At 43.5% G+C, this 17,975-nt stretch overlaps 1 protein-coding gene across 15 annotated transcripts in view; it reads left to right on the top strand.

Moving 5' to 3' along the window:
* IQSEC1 (IQ motif and Sec7 domain ArfGEF 1) overlaps nucleotides 1-17,975 on the top strand; it is a 302,794-nt gene that overhangs the window by 239,703 nt on the left and 45,116 nt on the right. For 3 of the 15 annotated variants that reach the window (XM_063164363.1, XM_063164359.1, XM_063164358.1), the window contains exon 1: nucleotides 4,624-4,742. The exons of the other annotated variants lie outside the window; for them this stretch is intronic. In XM_063164363.1, coding sequence (XP_063020433.1) covers nucleotides 4,678-4,742 — 65 coding nt within the window. In that variant the 5' untranslated portion in view covers nucleotides 4,624-4,677. Of the gene's footprint in view, nucleotides 1-4,623; nucleotides 4,743-17,975 lie in introns of those variants that run through there. 15 annotated transcript variants of the gene reach the window in all.

The following is a 17,975-nucleotide window of genomic DNA, read 5'->3' as shown; positions in this document are numbered from 1 at the left end:
TCTAGTAATGGATTGATTTTGTGGAAAACCAAAACTGTGTCTTGCTGTGAGCTGCACTATGGGGAGCAGAGGCAGGGCCAGAGGATGAACACATCAGCTCAGAAGCAGCGTGAGCAGCATTCAGAGCTGTCTGAGAGACAAACCTAAATCATGTTCAAAAAGCTCTGCCTAATGTTACTTTCCCCAGTGTTGCTGCCGCGGATGTAAATAGTCAGGCAGTGTTATAGTGCACCACTAATACAGTTTACAATAGCTTCTAGCACAAATGAGGGTTTGTAGGATCAACTACTGACTCTGAGAGACAAAACCAGGTCAGAGTGGTGACAGCAGGGAATTTTCAGTCAGGAATCCTGGCTGTGGTCTAATGGTTTGACTGCAGTCTAAGCCTCTTTAGGCATTGTTTCTCTCAGCACTGTGATTTTGTATATGTGCTTCATAACTTGCTGTAGTTTGCAGGGTTGCCTGGTTTGCATGCGCCAGCCTTGGTAAATCAGTGTATTTAGCATTTTGAAACCTTGTTATCATGTGGAATTTCCTTCTTTGTTCCAAAATTGCTGCTCTTAACCAAATCCTCTAGCCAGGGTATGGAGAGACTTTGCTGGAGAGCACAGCCTTTCTCTGGCAAGGTTTCTTTTGAGGGCCAACAACACAGACTGATATTTCCTCCCACTGTAGAGTGCAGCATCTTGTTTTGTGGGAGGGGATAAAGAAGCAGAGCATGTAGATAGATCTGTTTCACTTTTAGTTCTCCCACTGATCTGCAAGGCAACTGACAGAAGTTATTCTAATTTTCCTCTGCTATGGTTTATAATCACTATGCTTCAGTATTCCCATCATTCATACAGCAAGAAACTTGTTTAGGTTTTGAAAAGGTGAGGGGCTTTGAGATACATGGAAAAAAAGCACCACTTTGGGGTGTCCAAGCCCTGGAAACCAGTGAAGATTGCCTTAAATAGACTTAGGATTTGTTCTTTGGAGAGCAAAAAAGACTACAAAGATTCACTGTTTTGCCTTCTCCGTAGCAACTGACAGCATAAAGCCTTTTCCCAGATGTGTTTGTTTAAAGGCTTTATAAGTTCAGTTGAAGAAATGAACTGAAGTTATAGTTATTGTTTCTATGCTGATTTTTGTGTGTTGGCATTAAAAAATGAAATAATCTAGTACAGAGCCATGGAAAATGCAGAAATGTGTATGAGAAAAGATAAATCCACTTAGGGGGGACACAAAACTGGGATGAGTACAGGAGCATGTTAGCTTTTGAAGAATTCCCTGGCATACTTGAGAATTCCCATGTCATTCCAAGTCATGTGGGAACATTGTAATGTTTTATATGGTTAGAGCATTGATTACTGTTCACTGATAATTCTCACTGTGCACCAGAAGAGAACAATGTGAAAGAAGATTGTGCTGTACATCCTTGAAACTGATCTATCCCAAACTTTTTTACTGAATACTTATTTTATTTAGGTTTACATTAGGTGTACAGATAAAGCATGGGTGGAGGGAGAGCATGAGGAACAGAGAATTCACCATGGGAGGCAGGATGTTGAGGATCAAGATGGGTTAGCATATTTTTTTCATTAATATCCCCTCAAATCCCACTGTGAGAGGAATAACAGGTATTTTGACCTGTATATGCAGTTTATTGTACAATGCTGCATGGCTGTATTTATACTCTGCAGGAAGAAAACTACGCCCTAGCAGTTTCTTCTGGGGTTTTTTGCCTGTGTAACCCTTTGCTTGTATTCAAGCAAAATGCAAAACAAATGCCTATTTTTCAGCCTTCTCAGATCTTGGAAATAATGGTGTATTAAATGTGATTAAAGTGGGAATTACCCTTTAAGCGGGGTCATAATTACTGTAGATTTAGATGGCATATTGTACAAATTGCTGTGTGCTCATAATTACAAATTGAGTTTGTTGCACTCTGGGGGTTTACAAACTTTGTTTTAGCCATTAACACATTAAATAGCAGTGATTTATGTAAATTACTGGATAAACCAAAATCTCAGTGCTGCATTTAATCTAAGGTTTAATTCTATTTCTGTATTAGAAATGAAATAGGTTTAGCTTTAGCAGGGAGGGTTGAATGGTCTGAGGGAGTCATTCACTGCTGAGATATTGTAGTTTGAGAGTGCTGTTTGTTGGGCAACAGGCTGGAAACTGCAGTGGTCCAAAGTGAACGAAGCAGCAGCTGCAATGAGTGAGCTGCTTGTCACAGTAAGCTCTTCCCAAGGTCAGCCAGCCCACTTGCTTCACAATTATTTCCCTCAAACTTCTGGGCTGGTCTGGAAAGTGTAAAATCACACTTTAAAATCTTTGTTTACTTCCTCTTCAGAGAGATTTCCCAGTTCCTTCATTTGTGCTTAAGTCAAGTCGATCTAACGGAGCAAAGATCACCTTGTGTTGGGCTGTTAGTTGTGCTCCAACAAATTGCCAGGAATAAGGATAGTAGGACATAAAAAGTCACTCTTTGATCTCTTTACACTGCACTACAAATTTCCACAATATCTTAGTGGCAGCTCTAACACTAGTTCGGTGCCAAAATAGCAGCAGGAGGACAACAGAGAACATACATCCTACTGGTTCTGCCAAAGCTTCCTATGCAGAGTGCAGATCAATGAAGTGCTGGAGGAGCCCACGTTTGGCTCTGTGTTGATAGAAAAGCCTCTCCTACGCCTGTTTTCTGGAGCCTGAAACATCAGCTCTGTGTGTTCAGCACCTCTGCCATCAGGATGGCAAAGAAACTTAGCAAGTGCCACCAAAAATTGTCCTAAGAAGTCATAGAGATCTCTGCTAAATCACCACCTGAGACAGGGTGGATTGTGTGGTGTGGATTACAGTTACTGTTACCTGAGGGAAAATTGAATGTACACTATTGATTAGGGTTGAATTAAAATGCTTTTGGAATGCTGAAACATTCACCAAAAAATCCCTCCAAAAATAACTGCAACAGGCTGCCTCGACTCAGAAACCACAATGTTGTCTGCGTAGTGCAGCAAGAATTTGTTTTTCTGTGTTTAATTCCCCTCGTTGGAATACATACGAGATCTTAAATGTGTAGATGATTTTGGCATTTAAAATCTCTACGTTAAATTTTAACAACATATTCAAGCAAAAAATGACTTAACAAAAACTTTGTACCTGAATGGTCAAAACTAAATTGAGAATTCTGGATGCTTGACATTGATGGGGGGGGGGAAGCCATCTGTAACAACTATCCATGCAGTGTTTGGAAAGGGATGTGTTTGTATTGCTTGGTTATTTGCTGATCTAGCATGATCGTATCTGTGGAAGGAAGATTGTGTTTGAAGTGGCTTCAGAAAAGCACATTCTTCAGAAAATTCTGTGACTTCTTTGGAGGTCAGAGCTTTCCAGCCACACTTTCCAGTGTCTCCTCCCTTCACAGCCCACGCTAAAACTGTCTGCACTTGGTTCCTAAATGGAAACTGGTTTCCGTAGAAGTTGACTTTTGGGAACTGCCTGTGTCTGCTTTGGATTTGTGTCTGTTTACAAGTAGAGACGAAGCTTGATGCAGGAGGCATTGAGTCAGGACCAGAAAAACGTGGGGTTGTTGTGGATCCCAGACATTCGGGGAAAAGGCTGTCTGGATAATCATTAGATGTTGAAAGCAGGCACTGCAGCATAAATAGTCTCTGGTTAGAGTCTTGCAGTGACATTCCTATGAAAACAGCCGGTGTAGGTGTGTCCTTCCTTAACGTGTTTGAGTTTCACTGAAAGCTAGTTAAACCCAGCCTTATTGGAATCTATGCCTAACGCTTCCTTAGGAAACTATGCAAAATGCACACTCCATCCAAATGTTTAAGGGGGTTTGACCAAAATTGCCTCGATTCTTTTCACCACCTTGAAAGACGTGATCAGCCCTCATGGGATGTAGCAATACGAGATACGTCGTGTGCGCATCTTTGCGCCGTGCTCCTCCTCGCACCGGTGCGCAAGAGCGACGCTTTCAGTTCCTGACTAAAGTTTCCCTAAACTACAGAGCTTGGCCAGCGGAGCTTTGTTGTGTTATTATAGGATATGAAGTTGTGGGAAGGGTCGTCGCGATTTTGTTGTCAGGGGGCCCGAGGGGCCCCCCGCCACGGTGAGGGGTGTGAGGGCGGCTGGTGTGAGGGGTTTTGGAGAACCGTGCCTGCTGGAGCCGCACCGAAAATCCCCCGGGCATGGTGAGGGGTGTGAGGGCAGCCCTTGGAGAACAGTGCCCGCCGGAGCCGGCCCGAGGGACCCCGGGGCACGGTGCGGAGTCTGAGGGCTGCTGGAGTGAGGGGAGCCCTTGGAGAACAGTGACCGCTGGGGCCGCACCGAGAGACCCTCGGGCAGGGCGAGGGGTGTGAGGGCGGCTGGTGTGAGGGATTTTGGAGAACCGTGCCCGCTGGAGCCGCACCGAAAATCCCCCGGGCGTGGTGAGGGGTGTGAGAGCAGCCCTTGGAAAACCGTGCCCGCTGGAGCCGCACGGGGCAGGGTGAGGGGTGTGCGGGCTGCTGGAGTGCCGGGACCCTGCCAGCCGCGCTTTACCCGGGAATCCCGCCCCCACGCGTGCGCTCTGCCCGCTTCCCTGCCCCGCCGCCGGCGGCTGAGGGGAGCGGGCGCGGGGCGGGGCGGCCGAGGGGCGGCTATGGTGGCGCGGAGCTCCCCGCCCGACACTCCGGCCCGGCCATGTGGTGCCTGCACTGCAGCTCGGAGCGGACCCAGTCGCTGCTGGAGCTGGAGCTGGACAGCTGGTGAGCGCTGCCGAGGGCTGCGGGGGTGAGCCCCGCGCCGCCGCTGCCGCACAAAGGGCTCCGCGCCGCCAACGCCGCCGCTGCCCGGGCTCGCTGTGGGGCGGTGCGGGAGGATGGGACTGGGGGGTCCTGCTGGGCTGGGAGCACCCCTTTTGTCCCTGGGGATTGTCCCTGGGGTCCTCCAAGTTGTCCCCGGGATTGTCCCTGGGTCGCCCCCGCTGTCCCCGGGATGTCTCTGGGTCGCGGCGATCGGGAGCTCGTTCCCTGTGTCCTGGCTCGGCAGCGGGGACAGGCGGAGGCTCTGGCTGCCCTGCAGGAGCCCAGGGTTAAATCATCTTAAATCATCTCCGTGGTTTAACGCGGCGTCCCGGGCGGCCCCGCTGCGCTGCGCTGGCTGTGGGTGACAGGCAGAGCCATAAATCGGCAGCTGTGGCAGCGGGCTGTGAGCTGACCTGGCGTGTGCCGCTCCAGACACCGATGTGTAAACACTGCTTTTCGGGAGAGAGCCGGGAATCACATGATTTGTGTCAAAGCAGTGCGAGTTTGACTGCAGAGCTCTGGTACAGGCTGTTCCCGGTGTCTGGGGCTGGCCGGAGACCTGGCCTTGCCCTGGCTGCATGGGAAGGTGTGTCACACTCACAGGGGTAAATCAACATTCGCCACTCTGCCCGCAGCCAGAAAATAAGATACAAGAAAAAAATAGTTTCATTCTAAGGCCTTTAAAGAACAGATACTTGAATAACTGCCACAGGAGGAACAGAGAGTGGGGTTTGTCATGTGAACACATACAGTCCCTGTTGTAAGGATGTTCTTAACTACCAAAATAATGTGTGTCAAAGGTACGGCAACACAAAGCTTTGTTCATGGGCTGCCTGAAAACTCCAGGCACAAACGAGTTTTCTTCTGGTGTGATGCTGTGTGTGGGTTTATGATAAACTAAAAAAGTTATCCTGCACTTGCAGTGCACTTGCAGAAAGAATTTATCTCCCGTGCATTGTGGAAGTTCATTCCATGAAGTGATTCAGCCAAATGCCGGGCTGTTGGACTGTAAAAGAGCATTCAACTTAGCTAAAGATAGAAAACATCTTAAATTGGGTGTGGGCATGTGTGGAAAAATATAAAAGGAGGAAATGACTGAATTCAGTGTAACTATGTATGAATGCAACAGTTGCTTTTCTAGAAAAAAAAGGCAAAATATTTTTTGATAAAGAGAAGTGTTTCATAGTACAGTTTAGTCATACATTTAATGATCCTTCAGCCCATTTTTTATCCTTAAGGAAAAGAATAATGTAAGTTTCCTGTGTGGAGTTGGCAATGTTTGCATAAATGATGTTACCTTTGCATGCCTTGCTAAAAACATAATTCATAACACTTACTTTAGTGACAGATTTGCCTATTACACAGTAGCGTTCTGTTATTCATCATTGTTTCAGACTTTTTTCCTCCATTTGTACATTGCTATGCACTTCCTTTCAGTTAAACTTGATTATTCTGCCTGATGTGCTAAAAGAGGAATTGCTGAGCACTTAGTTTGGATGGTTGTATTTAACTGTGTCTATTCTTGTGGCAGATATCCTTCATATAAACACAGAATTCATTACATCTATCGGGTGCTTTGGGAGAACTACAGCCATGCTGAATAAAATGACCAATTTTCCATTTTAGTTCTACTTTTGTACCAGGTTTGGTTTTGCTGTTGAGATGTCCTGTTCTAGTTCCTGAAAGATATTGAGAGTACTGTTACAAAGTAGTCAGCTGGGCTTTTTTCTCCTGGTTAAATAGAAGCTCAAATGTTCGGGTTTCCCATGAGAAGTCATCTATCATCCTATTTTTTTTTGGTTGTTGTTTATTTCTACCAATCTGAAATAATTCATTATCATCCAAGATACTGGAGCTGACCAGTGAAAACAGCATCAACAGCATTCAGTATCAACAGCACTGAGCTTCTTTGCCCCTTTAGAAGCCCTCTGGGAATCCTGGCGCAGTTAATAAACAACCTGCAGTTCAGTTTCATGGAATTATTGGCAGCTTTCAGGCAAGGAAGCCCAAGGATTCGGTTTTTGCACTGAAAAGTGCAAATACCAAGTTGAACAGTAACTCTGATTTGTTGTTCCTGTAGGAGTCTTGTATTGCAAGGTTGCAGGGACTGGATCCAGGGAGGGCCTGCAAGGAGACATTCTCTGCTGGTGCCTTCAGCAGTGGTTTGCTGGGTGTTCCTCTGGAGAAATGGGAAGGGATTTCTTAGGATTTCATGGCCTTACATGGGTTTTCTCGCCCTGTGACCATTTCATGTTTCCAAAATGAAAAATCTTTCAAGAGGATCTGTTCATATGGCTGTAGAAAGTGTTTCTCCCAAAACTGGGTCTCCATGAGGAGAAAACTCCTCCCTAGCTTGGAGGCTGGGGCTGTTTGTGCCTCTGAGGGCCTCAGGAGCAGTGCAAGGACTGTGGGCGGAGCAGCTCCTCTGAAACAACACTTTACCTTCACAGCCATGATGTGTTCCCTGGGTTCTGCAGATGTCAGTCAGTTCAGGGCCCCAGCTCTGCAGAGGGGCAGATCCCTCAGTGGTGGAGCTGATCAGCACCCTTGGCTGATGGCTCCAAGGATGCCTGCAGGCTGTGCCTGCCCTGGGCACAGCAGGAGGAGATGGATGGTGAGAGCTGCTCCAGAGGCAGGCAGGGCTCTGGTGGGGGGTGCCATTGCCTGGAGGTGTTAAACAGCTGCTCACACACCCCAGTTTGTTCCCTGGGGCTTAACACCACTGGCGTCCAAAGTGCAGTAAAAAATCCTCGGGACACAAGTGCTGGAAGAGAGGAGCTGCTTTCTGAGTGAGCCAGGAGCTTCCAGCTCCTGCAGGACTCTGAGAGGTGCAAAGGAGGGTTTAAGGTATTTTTGAATACTGGATTTAAAAAAAAAAATTGTGAAGCACCACAGCCCAAGCCTGGGTTGTTGTGCCTTTTCATTGCAAGGATTTACCATAATTCATAAAGGTCTTTCAGGATGCAATTTTTTTGCTCCTTCAGCGTTTACATGGTTATTCCTCTGTTAGACCCAATGGTAATTTTATCATTAATTTCAGAGTCAGGCCTATTTGAATCACAGCAGCTGTCAATCAATTATTTCTTTTTATGTTTATTTAATAACAGAACTGCAGGAGAACTCAGACACTGTAACCAAGGTGGAGCCCTGATTGCTCTGTTTGTTACAAATTAAATTTGTGAGGATGTGCCCCTAACCCAGGCACTGCCTGACCCACAGAGCAACTGGAATTATGAGGAGGTGGCTCATGAGTTAGGGGGGAAAGTGTGTTGGTGCATTGCTTTTGTGAACCATGCTTTGTTTAGATGTCATTTGTATTTAAACAGGGTACAGGCCACAAGCCAAATTTATATTCCTGAGCTTGCTGCTTTATTTTTGTTGCCTCAGAAGGCTGTGTAGTTACAAGAGCAGATTCAGCCCTGTGTTTGGGGCTAAAAGTTCACTTTTAGTATCTTGTATATTGCCTTTAATGTCAAAAATTATGTAAATACAGGTTTTGTTTAATTCATGAATCTTTGTTATGCAAAACCAGTTACTGATCATGGACTTTTTTAGCAAGACTTATTAATCAAAAATATTTTACTTACACAGCCCTTCTCGTGTCTTCTGGGAATCCATTTGAATTTTATTTAGGTTCCATTTAGGGTACAGACAGAGATGGCAACTTCACTGCAGTGCTGTGATTTGACTCCAGGTTTCCAGAGAAGAACAGATGCTGCTTTAATCCACTGTAGCACAAAGCCCCAGTATTACGTTAAAGGGGAATGCAAATTTAACTAAATAAATCCTTTTGCTTGCTTACAATAGACAAAGGACTAGAATCGTTCTCATAAAATAACTGTAGAGATGTCTTTAATAAAAATAATGTTAAAAAGACAAGCTTTGGTATGATAAAAAAATCAAACTGTTTAGTCTCTGTGAGAGAAGCAGAAAATTAGAATGATGGCTTTGATAGCCTTTAGTACAGGAAATTGATGTATTATATCTGTTAATGAGATTCTCTCAGTAGTTCAGTGTCATCCCAGTTAAACTTGTGCTTATGAACAAAGGACACAATTCCCAGTTGCCTTCTGCTGTGCAAGCACAAACAAAATGCCACGGCTATGACCTGACTTGCATTTACAGCAGTGGCTACATACAGGGCATGGCCAGAGAAAAAGAATCCTGAGTTTGTTTTGAGGGATGCATGTATTATTTAGTCCAAAAAATTGCAAAAAGTGGCCCTTAAAACTCACCAGATTTAGAAGGATGGATGTGTCATGAACACAGAAAAAGAAAACCAACTTCCTTGTGTTTGTTAATATATCCATGACCTTTCCAGTCATCCTCACACGAGGCAAAGCTGAAGGCTTTTCTGTCACAGGGAATGTTTGCAGCCAGCCCTGACTCTGCACTACAGGAGCACTCGCAGTTTGTTTTTAATTGACTTTTCACTCCCAGCTTTACAGCAGAAGGGGCCCAGCTCCATCTCAGGTCACCCCGAGAGCTGGAAACGGCAGCAGGAGCTGCTCTGGGTTTAGCTGAGTGCAGTGATGCTTTTTGGGAGCCTGGAGTGGGAGTGGTCACAGGAGAGATTATTCCATTGTCGTGGTCAGGCTGGGACAGGCCATGGCAGTGAATTCCTGGGGTACACCCATGGGAAGGGATGGATGATTTAGTGGGGAGCTGTCCTGCCTTTAAAGACAGAACCACAGACTGGGTGTCCCCGCTGGTTTGGGGGCTGTGTCAGGAAGTCATCCTTCAAACCAGAGGGACAGCAGTGTTCCTGACCCAGCTGCAGCTCCAGGGATCTGAGTGCAGAGAGCAGGCCTGCACAAATCCCTGACCCTCTGGTCACGTTGCAGCCTAAGAATAGGTTTTCTCTCAATCTGACATCACTCTGTGTTCTCAATCAGGAATAAAACTATTTTTCTTTCTGTGGGGTTCTTCATTGTAGTAATGTGCTGTGAACGGGCTGTTGAATTTCCATTCTAGAGGTGTCTGGGGGGATTCTTGTGCTTCAAGGTGACCTTTTCACAAGGTGTTAAATGTTAGATAATGTCAGCTGTTCTTGGGCTCATGAAAGGAAGTTCATTATTATTTTTTATATTTTCTTTTCTTGTATTTTACTCCCTGAGTCTTATTTAGAAGATACCAGTGATGTCGAGCATCGGTAGAAACTGAAGAAGGAGCTGATTTTAATTCTCTTGGATTTGAGAGAATGGGACTTTACAGCTGATAGATTCCTGTTAATACTAGTCATTAATGCCTTGTGAAGTGAGAGAGAACAGAGGATTACCTGCACTTAAAGGAACTTGTCCCAAATGATGGCAATGTGATGCAAACTTGGATTCTTTATGTGTTATTAAGAAGTCATTAAGATGTTTTTGATTAGGTTAGCCTAGAAGAAAAGTATTCCAGGTTTTCCTACCACAGTGCAGTGTGTTACACAAGACCATTTCTCACTGTCTTTGGTTGCAGTTTTCAAAATCTGTCTTTGCACGATATCACATTTTCATTTCAGAAAGTGGTGACCCTTGTTTTCAGGAACTGGGCTTCTACCCCTGTCCTGAAAGACACTTTTCCATTGTGGAAAGATCTGTGAACTTTGCTGTGATGAAGAGCCTACAGATGACCAGGAGTTATCCAAGTTGTGTATTTTAGACAACTCCTGTTGTGGTTGAGCAGCCTCACGTGCAGCCCCAGCTAAGCCAAGCTGCAGCCCCATCACAGACACTGTCCCAGAGTATTCCTGAGCTGGGAGGGCCCACAGGGCTCCTCAATCCAACTCCAAGCTGAAGGCAGGGCAGGGGGTTGGTGGTTCTGGGGGCCAGCAGTGCTGGGCAGCTCCAACATGGCCTTGCACAGCCCAGAAGCTGCTGCTCCTCTTCTCTGTGTGTGCAGTAAAAGATTTCCAAGCCTGGAGTTGCTACCTGTGTCACTCTGTCATCAGTGAGGTGAGTCAGAAGTTCTATTGAAAGCCTCTCCTAATTCCTCTCTGACAGAGAAAGAGCTGTAAAATGTATAGACTCAGCACAATGGAGGGGAAGTGTAAAAGGAAGGAAGTTTGTGAATGAGAAAAAGCATCTGTCAGCTCTTTGGCTGATTTAGAGGTTATGAGCAATCTTCTGAGGTCTCAATTCTACAAGAGTAAAGATTTATGTGTGGTATCTTTGAGTGTGTCTGCAAAACCTTCTGTTTGAACACATTGCCTTGAACCTAAGGATCATCTACAACACTGTCTTTTCCACCAAGCCCCATACTCCCAACAAAAAATCCATTATTTGGTTTCCTTAGCCACTGTGTTCTGTACACTCTGATATAAACCTTGGGTGTGCAGCAGAGGATAAAATCTCCCTTTTATGAGGATGCCTGTGATTACAGAGAGGTGAGCAGTGCTCCTGTTGCAGTGAGTTACACCAGCTCTCTCCTGGTGTGGGCAGAGAGCTCCAGGCCAGTGCTGCTCTCACTGCTGGGTAACAACACCCTGAGCTTCCCTGGCAGCAGGAGCAAGCGCTGTGGGCTCGTCCTGTCCTCTCCTGCCTGAGAGTTTCCCATGCCCATTTGCACTTCAGCATTTCAAAATTACATTGTTTTCCCTTAGAGAAAACTGGTAGGGTTTCATTCTCTTTTTGGGTTGGTTTTTATTTTTTGAGACTTGGCACAGCAAAGTTGGCAAAGTGGAGGGTTTGTGCAGTGATTAAAATGGAGTGAGACTTTTATATTATAGATACTTTCAGATTCACTTTTATATTATAGATACTTTTGGATTCATTTAGATCAGTGTGAGGTTTCTCTGATCAGACTTGTAACAGCCCATCCTCCTTTTGGATTGGCCTTTTAAAGTATGTTACTCTGTAATTTTTTGAGTTTTATTTGTAACTACAGAGGGAAGTCAATCAACCACTAGAAAGCTGAACAATCCCTTTCTGATTTTAAAGAAGATAATTTTGACCAACAATTTCTTAAATCCTAGAGAGACAGCAAAGTATCTCATGTTCATCAGTGCCATTGTTTGAAAGCACAACTTATTAGATAATAACAATATATAATAAGTCATTGTAAGGAAATCCTTTGGTTGTTCTAAATAGATCCTTTTGTACAACATTCATTTGCTACAGAAGTTAAAATATGCTCTAAATGAAAACAGTTGTTATTACTCAATATTTACTCAAGGCAGTGTCCAGTACAGAAAGATGGTTTATTGTCATTTCTGCTGCATGGACCCTCTCATGCTCTTTGTTTATGCTGCTTCTTAATTTCCCTCGCAGACTGGGAAGGACTGGTCTGCTCCAGAGTTGTTCCCAGTGCTCTGTACTGTGTTGTACTTGTAAGCAATTCAAATAGTGCAGGAGCAAACCTTTAAATGACTCAAGTGTTAGGCTTTATTTGATCTATATCTGATCTAATTTGATTGATATTTAATTTTTGTTTTACTGATTTGATTTATATTAGTTTGATTTAGATTTGATCTGAGATAGTTTTAACTATCTATTTAACTAGAATGTTCTAGGTATGACATTTCTGGGCCTGAAACATTGGGTCATTAAACAGGATTTTGTTAAGCATCTTCAAAGCAGTTCATGTTTCTATCACACATGGAACAGCAGAGGGGAAAGAAGAGTTTTATCCCCCAAGACCTGAGTGGGAAGAGGAAATCAGTGCTGCTCTCTGCCAGAGCCTGACTGCCCAGCAGCAGAGCCGTTCTCTCAGCCCTTCCTGGGACAGGCTTGACACAACAGCTGAGGAGGTGAAAGAGGAGGATGGCTGGCACAGGACACCCAGGATTCTTGCACTGTATCAAATGCTGCTTCAGCTGTGTGTGCAAATCAGGGCTTTTCAGCTGCACACACTAAATCTTCCTTTTTAAGCTTAGCAGTGTCTGAAGGGTGTGTCACATAGACAGTGGAATGTGTGCTAATATATTGCTATCTTCAGTCCCTGTCATATATAGTGTGGGTTTGCTAAATTAGGAGGATTTCTGCTGCTGAATGGTGTATCTAAATAAATTGCAAATAGTTGAGGTCAAATTCTACTACAGCTGCATTGAGAAACTCCACAAATTTTTCAAGCTTATCATGTTGTGTAAAAGTTTGCTTAGCAGGGACAGGACAAAGTCTGCAGTGGGAGGCAAACCTTCACAGATTTTGTTAAGGGATCCATCCCACAGACAGCACAGTTACATTAAAATAGTTAGCTTTAGTCCATGTAAGAAACAAAGCATCCTTTTGAAGCACATAGGACATTTTCAGATGTTAATTTTTATGCTGACACATCAAGAAGAAGAACTGGCCATAAAAAAAATTCTAAAACTTGGGCTGGTTTGAACCACAAGCCTCAAATTATCACCCCATAGTCATCTTTTGATAATATCAATTTTTTAGAGTTGTTGCTGAAAAAACATACACTGGGTGATGATTAACACAGATGGACAGCGAGTGATGCTGGCTGACTTCACCTGAGATAGAAGTGAACATTTGTAAGCTGTACCCAGGTTCTGTTGGTGCTGCCAGTCCCCTTGTTACTCTTGCTAAATAATGACAATAAAGTACAGCTTTGCCTTCAGCAGGGAGGTTCACAGGCATCGAATGGCACTGGGGAGGGTTGGCTGGGTGGATCCTTCTGTGCGTTCTTGTGTCTGATGGCCAGTATGCTGCCACTGTTTGACAGAGGTGATCTGAGAGCTGGTTAACCTTCCTTGTGCTCTTGGAAGCTGAAGATGGTCTCAATAAGCTGTTCCCAAAGGGATATTCTTAGTTCTTAACCCTGTTGTGTTACTGCCTAAAATGGGTGGGTGATCTGGCTCTATTTCCATCTCACTGCTGCCCATCTCCGTGTCAGAAGATGCAGTGCATTCATTCCTGCATTCTGCTTCAGTGGGGAGAGAATAACCTCTCATCTTTCACTCTGCTCTCTGCTGCTGCTGATGGCATCTAAGAGTGTGGGTCAAAATGCCCTTTTTCACAGAGTGTTTTTGTTAATGCCTTTTACGGGGTTGCTCAGTGAGAATTACAGCTTGCCAGCGGCCAGGGGAGGGGTGCTGGCGTTGTTGTGTGCTTTGGGAAGCAGGGGCAGGGAGCAGCTGCAGGTTTGCAGGGGTACCTGCCTGTGGAGCTCTGCCCTCCCTCAATGCCTCTCAGACTGTTTGACCCAGGCTGCTCTTATTGGCACTCTCACCACAGAATATTACAGAATAAGTGACTGCTTTGTTAGGGTTTGCTTCTGAGACACATGCAAATGGTGTCTGGATTTTTCTTGCAATGATATTTGACTTCAGTCAGATGAATTACCTGGGACATTACTTTGATGTGCATTCAAAGGTTTCATTTGTTTAGAGCAGAAACAGCTGAATTGAGAGTGCATTGGAACTGAAACACATTGGTCAATATTTCTCTGCTGGATCAAAGCTTTTGTCGCTGCCTGTGAATGCTGTTGTCCATCATAATGGCTTTGAACTCTTGGCAGGGTGTATTTGAAGGCAGATTGGTTTGTTAATGCTATTGTGCTTATTGAATTCAGGGATTTGTGTAAGTTCTTAATATAATTGACTTCTGTTTACTAGACAGCACAAACCAGACATGGCAATAAGGACTAGGTTCTAGTTCAAACTGCATTAATAATAAACTTCTGCTCAAGTGTTCTCACTCCAGTGGGGATTATTATATTGGGGGGTGGAGAAAATGCTAAACCATGGCTTGTGTGAAGTACATATGGCCAGTTGTGCATTTTGAGAATTAATGGAGAATGTTTGGTGGGTAATTGGAGACAATACAGTGCACACACATCATAACTTTAATTAAATGCACTCCTGGTTTGTGGCAGAGAGCAGCACAGGTACTGAAGCACGAGGCAGCTTTGAAGCAGAGGGCTGTGCCCTGTGCCAAAGGAGGGCTCTGTGAGCTGAGGTGGTGTGGGGAGCACGGCTCTGGAGAGCAGAGTTCTGCCGGCAATTGTCATTTAAAATTACACATTCAGACCAGGGCTTCATTGCACTTGTAAAGGCAAAGTTATGTGCAAGACATTGACTTTTGGAGAGGTTTGTTCCTATGTGGAATGGCCACATTTGGCCTAAACATTTTTGCTATTTGAGTGGTTTGTTTCAGCCGTCGTGCTGGAAGTGCCTGGCCGCACCAGCTGCTGCCGCAGCTGCCGTCCTGCTTCTCTCTGTTACCCACTTGGTTCCAGGGGCGACTTCTGGTCTGCATTCCCTGGGCTAGGTAGAGAATTTGGGTCTATTTCAAGTGGAAATCTATAATTAGGAGCTAAGATCACAGTTTGACTGGTTTTAACCTCCGCATTTGAAGAGATGGTTGGTGTAAAACAGATGCGTAGCAATTCTTCCTCCCTGGGCATTTGGACCTGTTTATACAGAATATTTATTTTTGAGTGAGGCAGAAGTTTTACTGGAAATGATGTTTATGAAATGAGATTTTAATGCAAAAAGCTTCACTCTGTGGTTTGCATTTAAATCCATCTCATAAATCCTAAGGCAGAGTCCCAAGAAGGTATCTGGATACTTCAGCTGTGGATATGTTGGTGTTTATGGGCAGAAAAGTTTCTGGAACAAAGGAAGAAGATGAGTTTGCTGAATTGTTCTGTGAGTAGGTGTGACTTCAAGGGAACCAGCTTTACATTGCATTTTTCTTGAAGAGGGAAATAAATCATATGGATCCATAGAAAAGCAGGCAAGTGAGAGAAGGATGATTTGGCTGAGGAATTTCATGAAGAACCACTCATGCAAATGCTTCACAGTTGCAACAAATAAAATAAAGTATCGATTCTTCATTAATCTCCATTTTAATTCAGGCTGTGCTGACTACCTGGAGTTTTAGGGCTGCTCTACCACAGCCGTGCTTTAAAACCTCCCTGCTTCCCAAAGAACAGAGCCCTTGCACTGTCATGGCCAAGCTGAGTGCCTTTATCACCCTGTGCTGACTAGAATTTTAAGCTGGGCATGTTTTTATTGCTGTATTTGTAATACTCATGCTGCCTTTCCACAATGTAGAAGAAAAGAAATTTATTCAGTGTACCCATGTGTTCATGCTGTGGAAAAATCTTTAAAGATGTAACAGCACAAACTTATTATATTGTCATACTTCTCTTTGTGTCCAAAACAAATTTTTAACAGGATTAATATAATGCTGATTGGTTCTCATGTGTGTACTATCCAGTTGTTAGGGCCTGTTTTCAATTTCATGTCTTTATAGTACACTGTTGAAAGTCCATTCTGAAAGAGTGATGAAAATAATTCTGATTTCAGAGAATGCTCATTGTAAAACAGCTTCTCAAGCAATTGCTCTGTTCTGCTGGGAGGATCTTCTTCTATTTTAGAATGTTGCATGCAGTTTGGGTTTGGCATTTGCATTATTTAGAAACATGTTTCATTTCTTTGTTCCAAACTAAATCTGCAGCAAACCAGTTTGAACATTTGGGTGATTTCTGTAAGCATATGTTCCCATTATCTTCATATTTTAGTTCTAAAAATGCACAGGGACACTTGACTGCTTGAAACTGGGGGGTTTCTGGGGTGAGAGGCAGCACTGAATCACTGCTTGCATGTGATGGTACTGTTATACACTTCCTTTTTATATGCACAAAGTGTTAAAGATAAGGTTCTGGGCCTCAGGAGGAAAGGGACTTTCTGCTTTTCTGGTTATCAAATGTCTGTCTTTCATAGTAGAAATTCTCTGGCAGATAAATTCTTGTACCTCTGCATCCAAACCAGCTCCTCTGGTCATTTTGCCATTAGTCAGTGGAACTGATAAATCCATACTCATGGAAAAGCTTGGGGTTTGCTCCTTTCTGGAATTCAGATCTTTTTTAAGATTTCCATTTTAAGCTCAAATGTTGAAGTTCTCTTATTTTCAAAATATTGTCTTTTTTGTGGTTTTTTTTTTTTTTTTTGTTTGCTGGTTTGTTTGTGATTTTGTTTTTTGTTTTTTGTTTTTTTTTTTTTTTTTTGTTGTTTTTTCTTTGCTAATAGTTTGGCAAGATTTGAAGGAACAGGAAGGTGTGAATATAAAAATGAAAAATAAAGAATGACAGTAGATAGTCAAACATCATGAATAATATGATACTGTTTTAAAATTTTAAAATATGGTAGTGGATTTAAGGTACTGGTGCTAATTACAGCCTTTGTGATTAGAAGTAATAACTGAAAGTGTAAAGTGAGAGCCAGGGAAGAAAAGACCTGCCAGGCTTGTGCTGCTGAAATGCCTGCAGAGGAAATGTTTTGCTTTGGTCATGGCTAACCACACAACTGGAGAGGGAGAGAGGAGACTGAGCTTCTTCTGATGAGGTAGTTCTTGCAAGGAACTCATCCTGAATTGTGGGAAATGACTGTAAAATCAGGACCTTTTCCTAGCAACAGCAGCTCCTCCCCTTTTTGTCACTCTGGATTTTTTTAACAGTATTATAAGCTGAGGTTTATGCAGGAAGAAATTTTCAGTTTCTGACAAAATGCTAATTCAGTCAGTGCTGGCAACTGTTTCAAAAAGTTATTTAGTTGTATAAAGTTTTTCAATGGCTCTATTTTAAATTTTTGTTCATGCAAAGTCATATTAGTAATACTAATTATTTTTAAATATTTCATTTTCATTCTTCAGCTGTTCCATTCTCTGCTTCTTTGTAAAATTCTTGCAAGCAACCTTTCACTTTTTCTGGCTTGGCAGATAATGAACGTCTATTTTCTGCTGAAACAGGAGTGCAATAAAACAGTTGGACTTCTAGGTTAATTTCAGCTGTTTTGCATTCTCCTAATAACACACAATTAGAATATTCAACAGATTGCTGGGCTCAGTGATATGCAGTTGCACATTGCAGGGAGATAAACCAAATTAATCCACCAGAATTTTTTTTTAAACAATGAAATTATCAGTAATTGTACTGGACATGTCTGGTAGGTAGCAGATGCCTCAAATTGGAGACCATTATTGAGAAGCAGTTCCTAATTCCAGTTGGGATTTTTAATTAACATTTCTTTAATATAATATATATGTATGTGTATATATAGTAAAAGCCTAAGTAATAGTAATTAACAGTATTACAGTGCCCATTTTTGTAGTGTGCTTGATGTCCTTAATGTGTCAGCATCGGAGAGAGGCAGTGTGTGCAGGGTGTGCAGGGGGAGCAGGGCTGCAGAGGTGTCTCAGCTTCCCCCTCAGTCCAGGGAGACTTCTCCTGCTTCTCACTGCAAGCCAGGGGCAGAGCCCTCGA

The sequence above is a fragment of the Melospiza melodia genome, chromosome 10 (genome assembly GCF_035770615.1).
Source record: "Melospiza melodia melodia isolate bMelMel2 chromosome 10, bMelMel2.pri, whole genome shotgun sequence".
Taxonomy (NCBI): domain Eukaryota; kingdom Metazoa; phylum Chordata; class Aves; order Passeriformes; family Passerellidae; genus Melospiza; species Melospiza melodia.
Note: the sequence above shows the minus strand (reverse complement) of the source record. Positions and strands in the feature narration are given on the sequence as shown.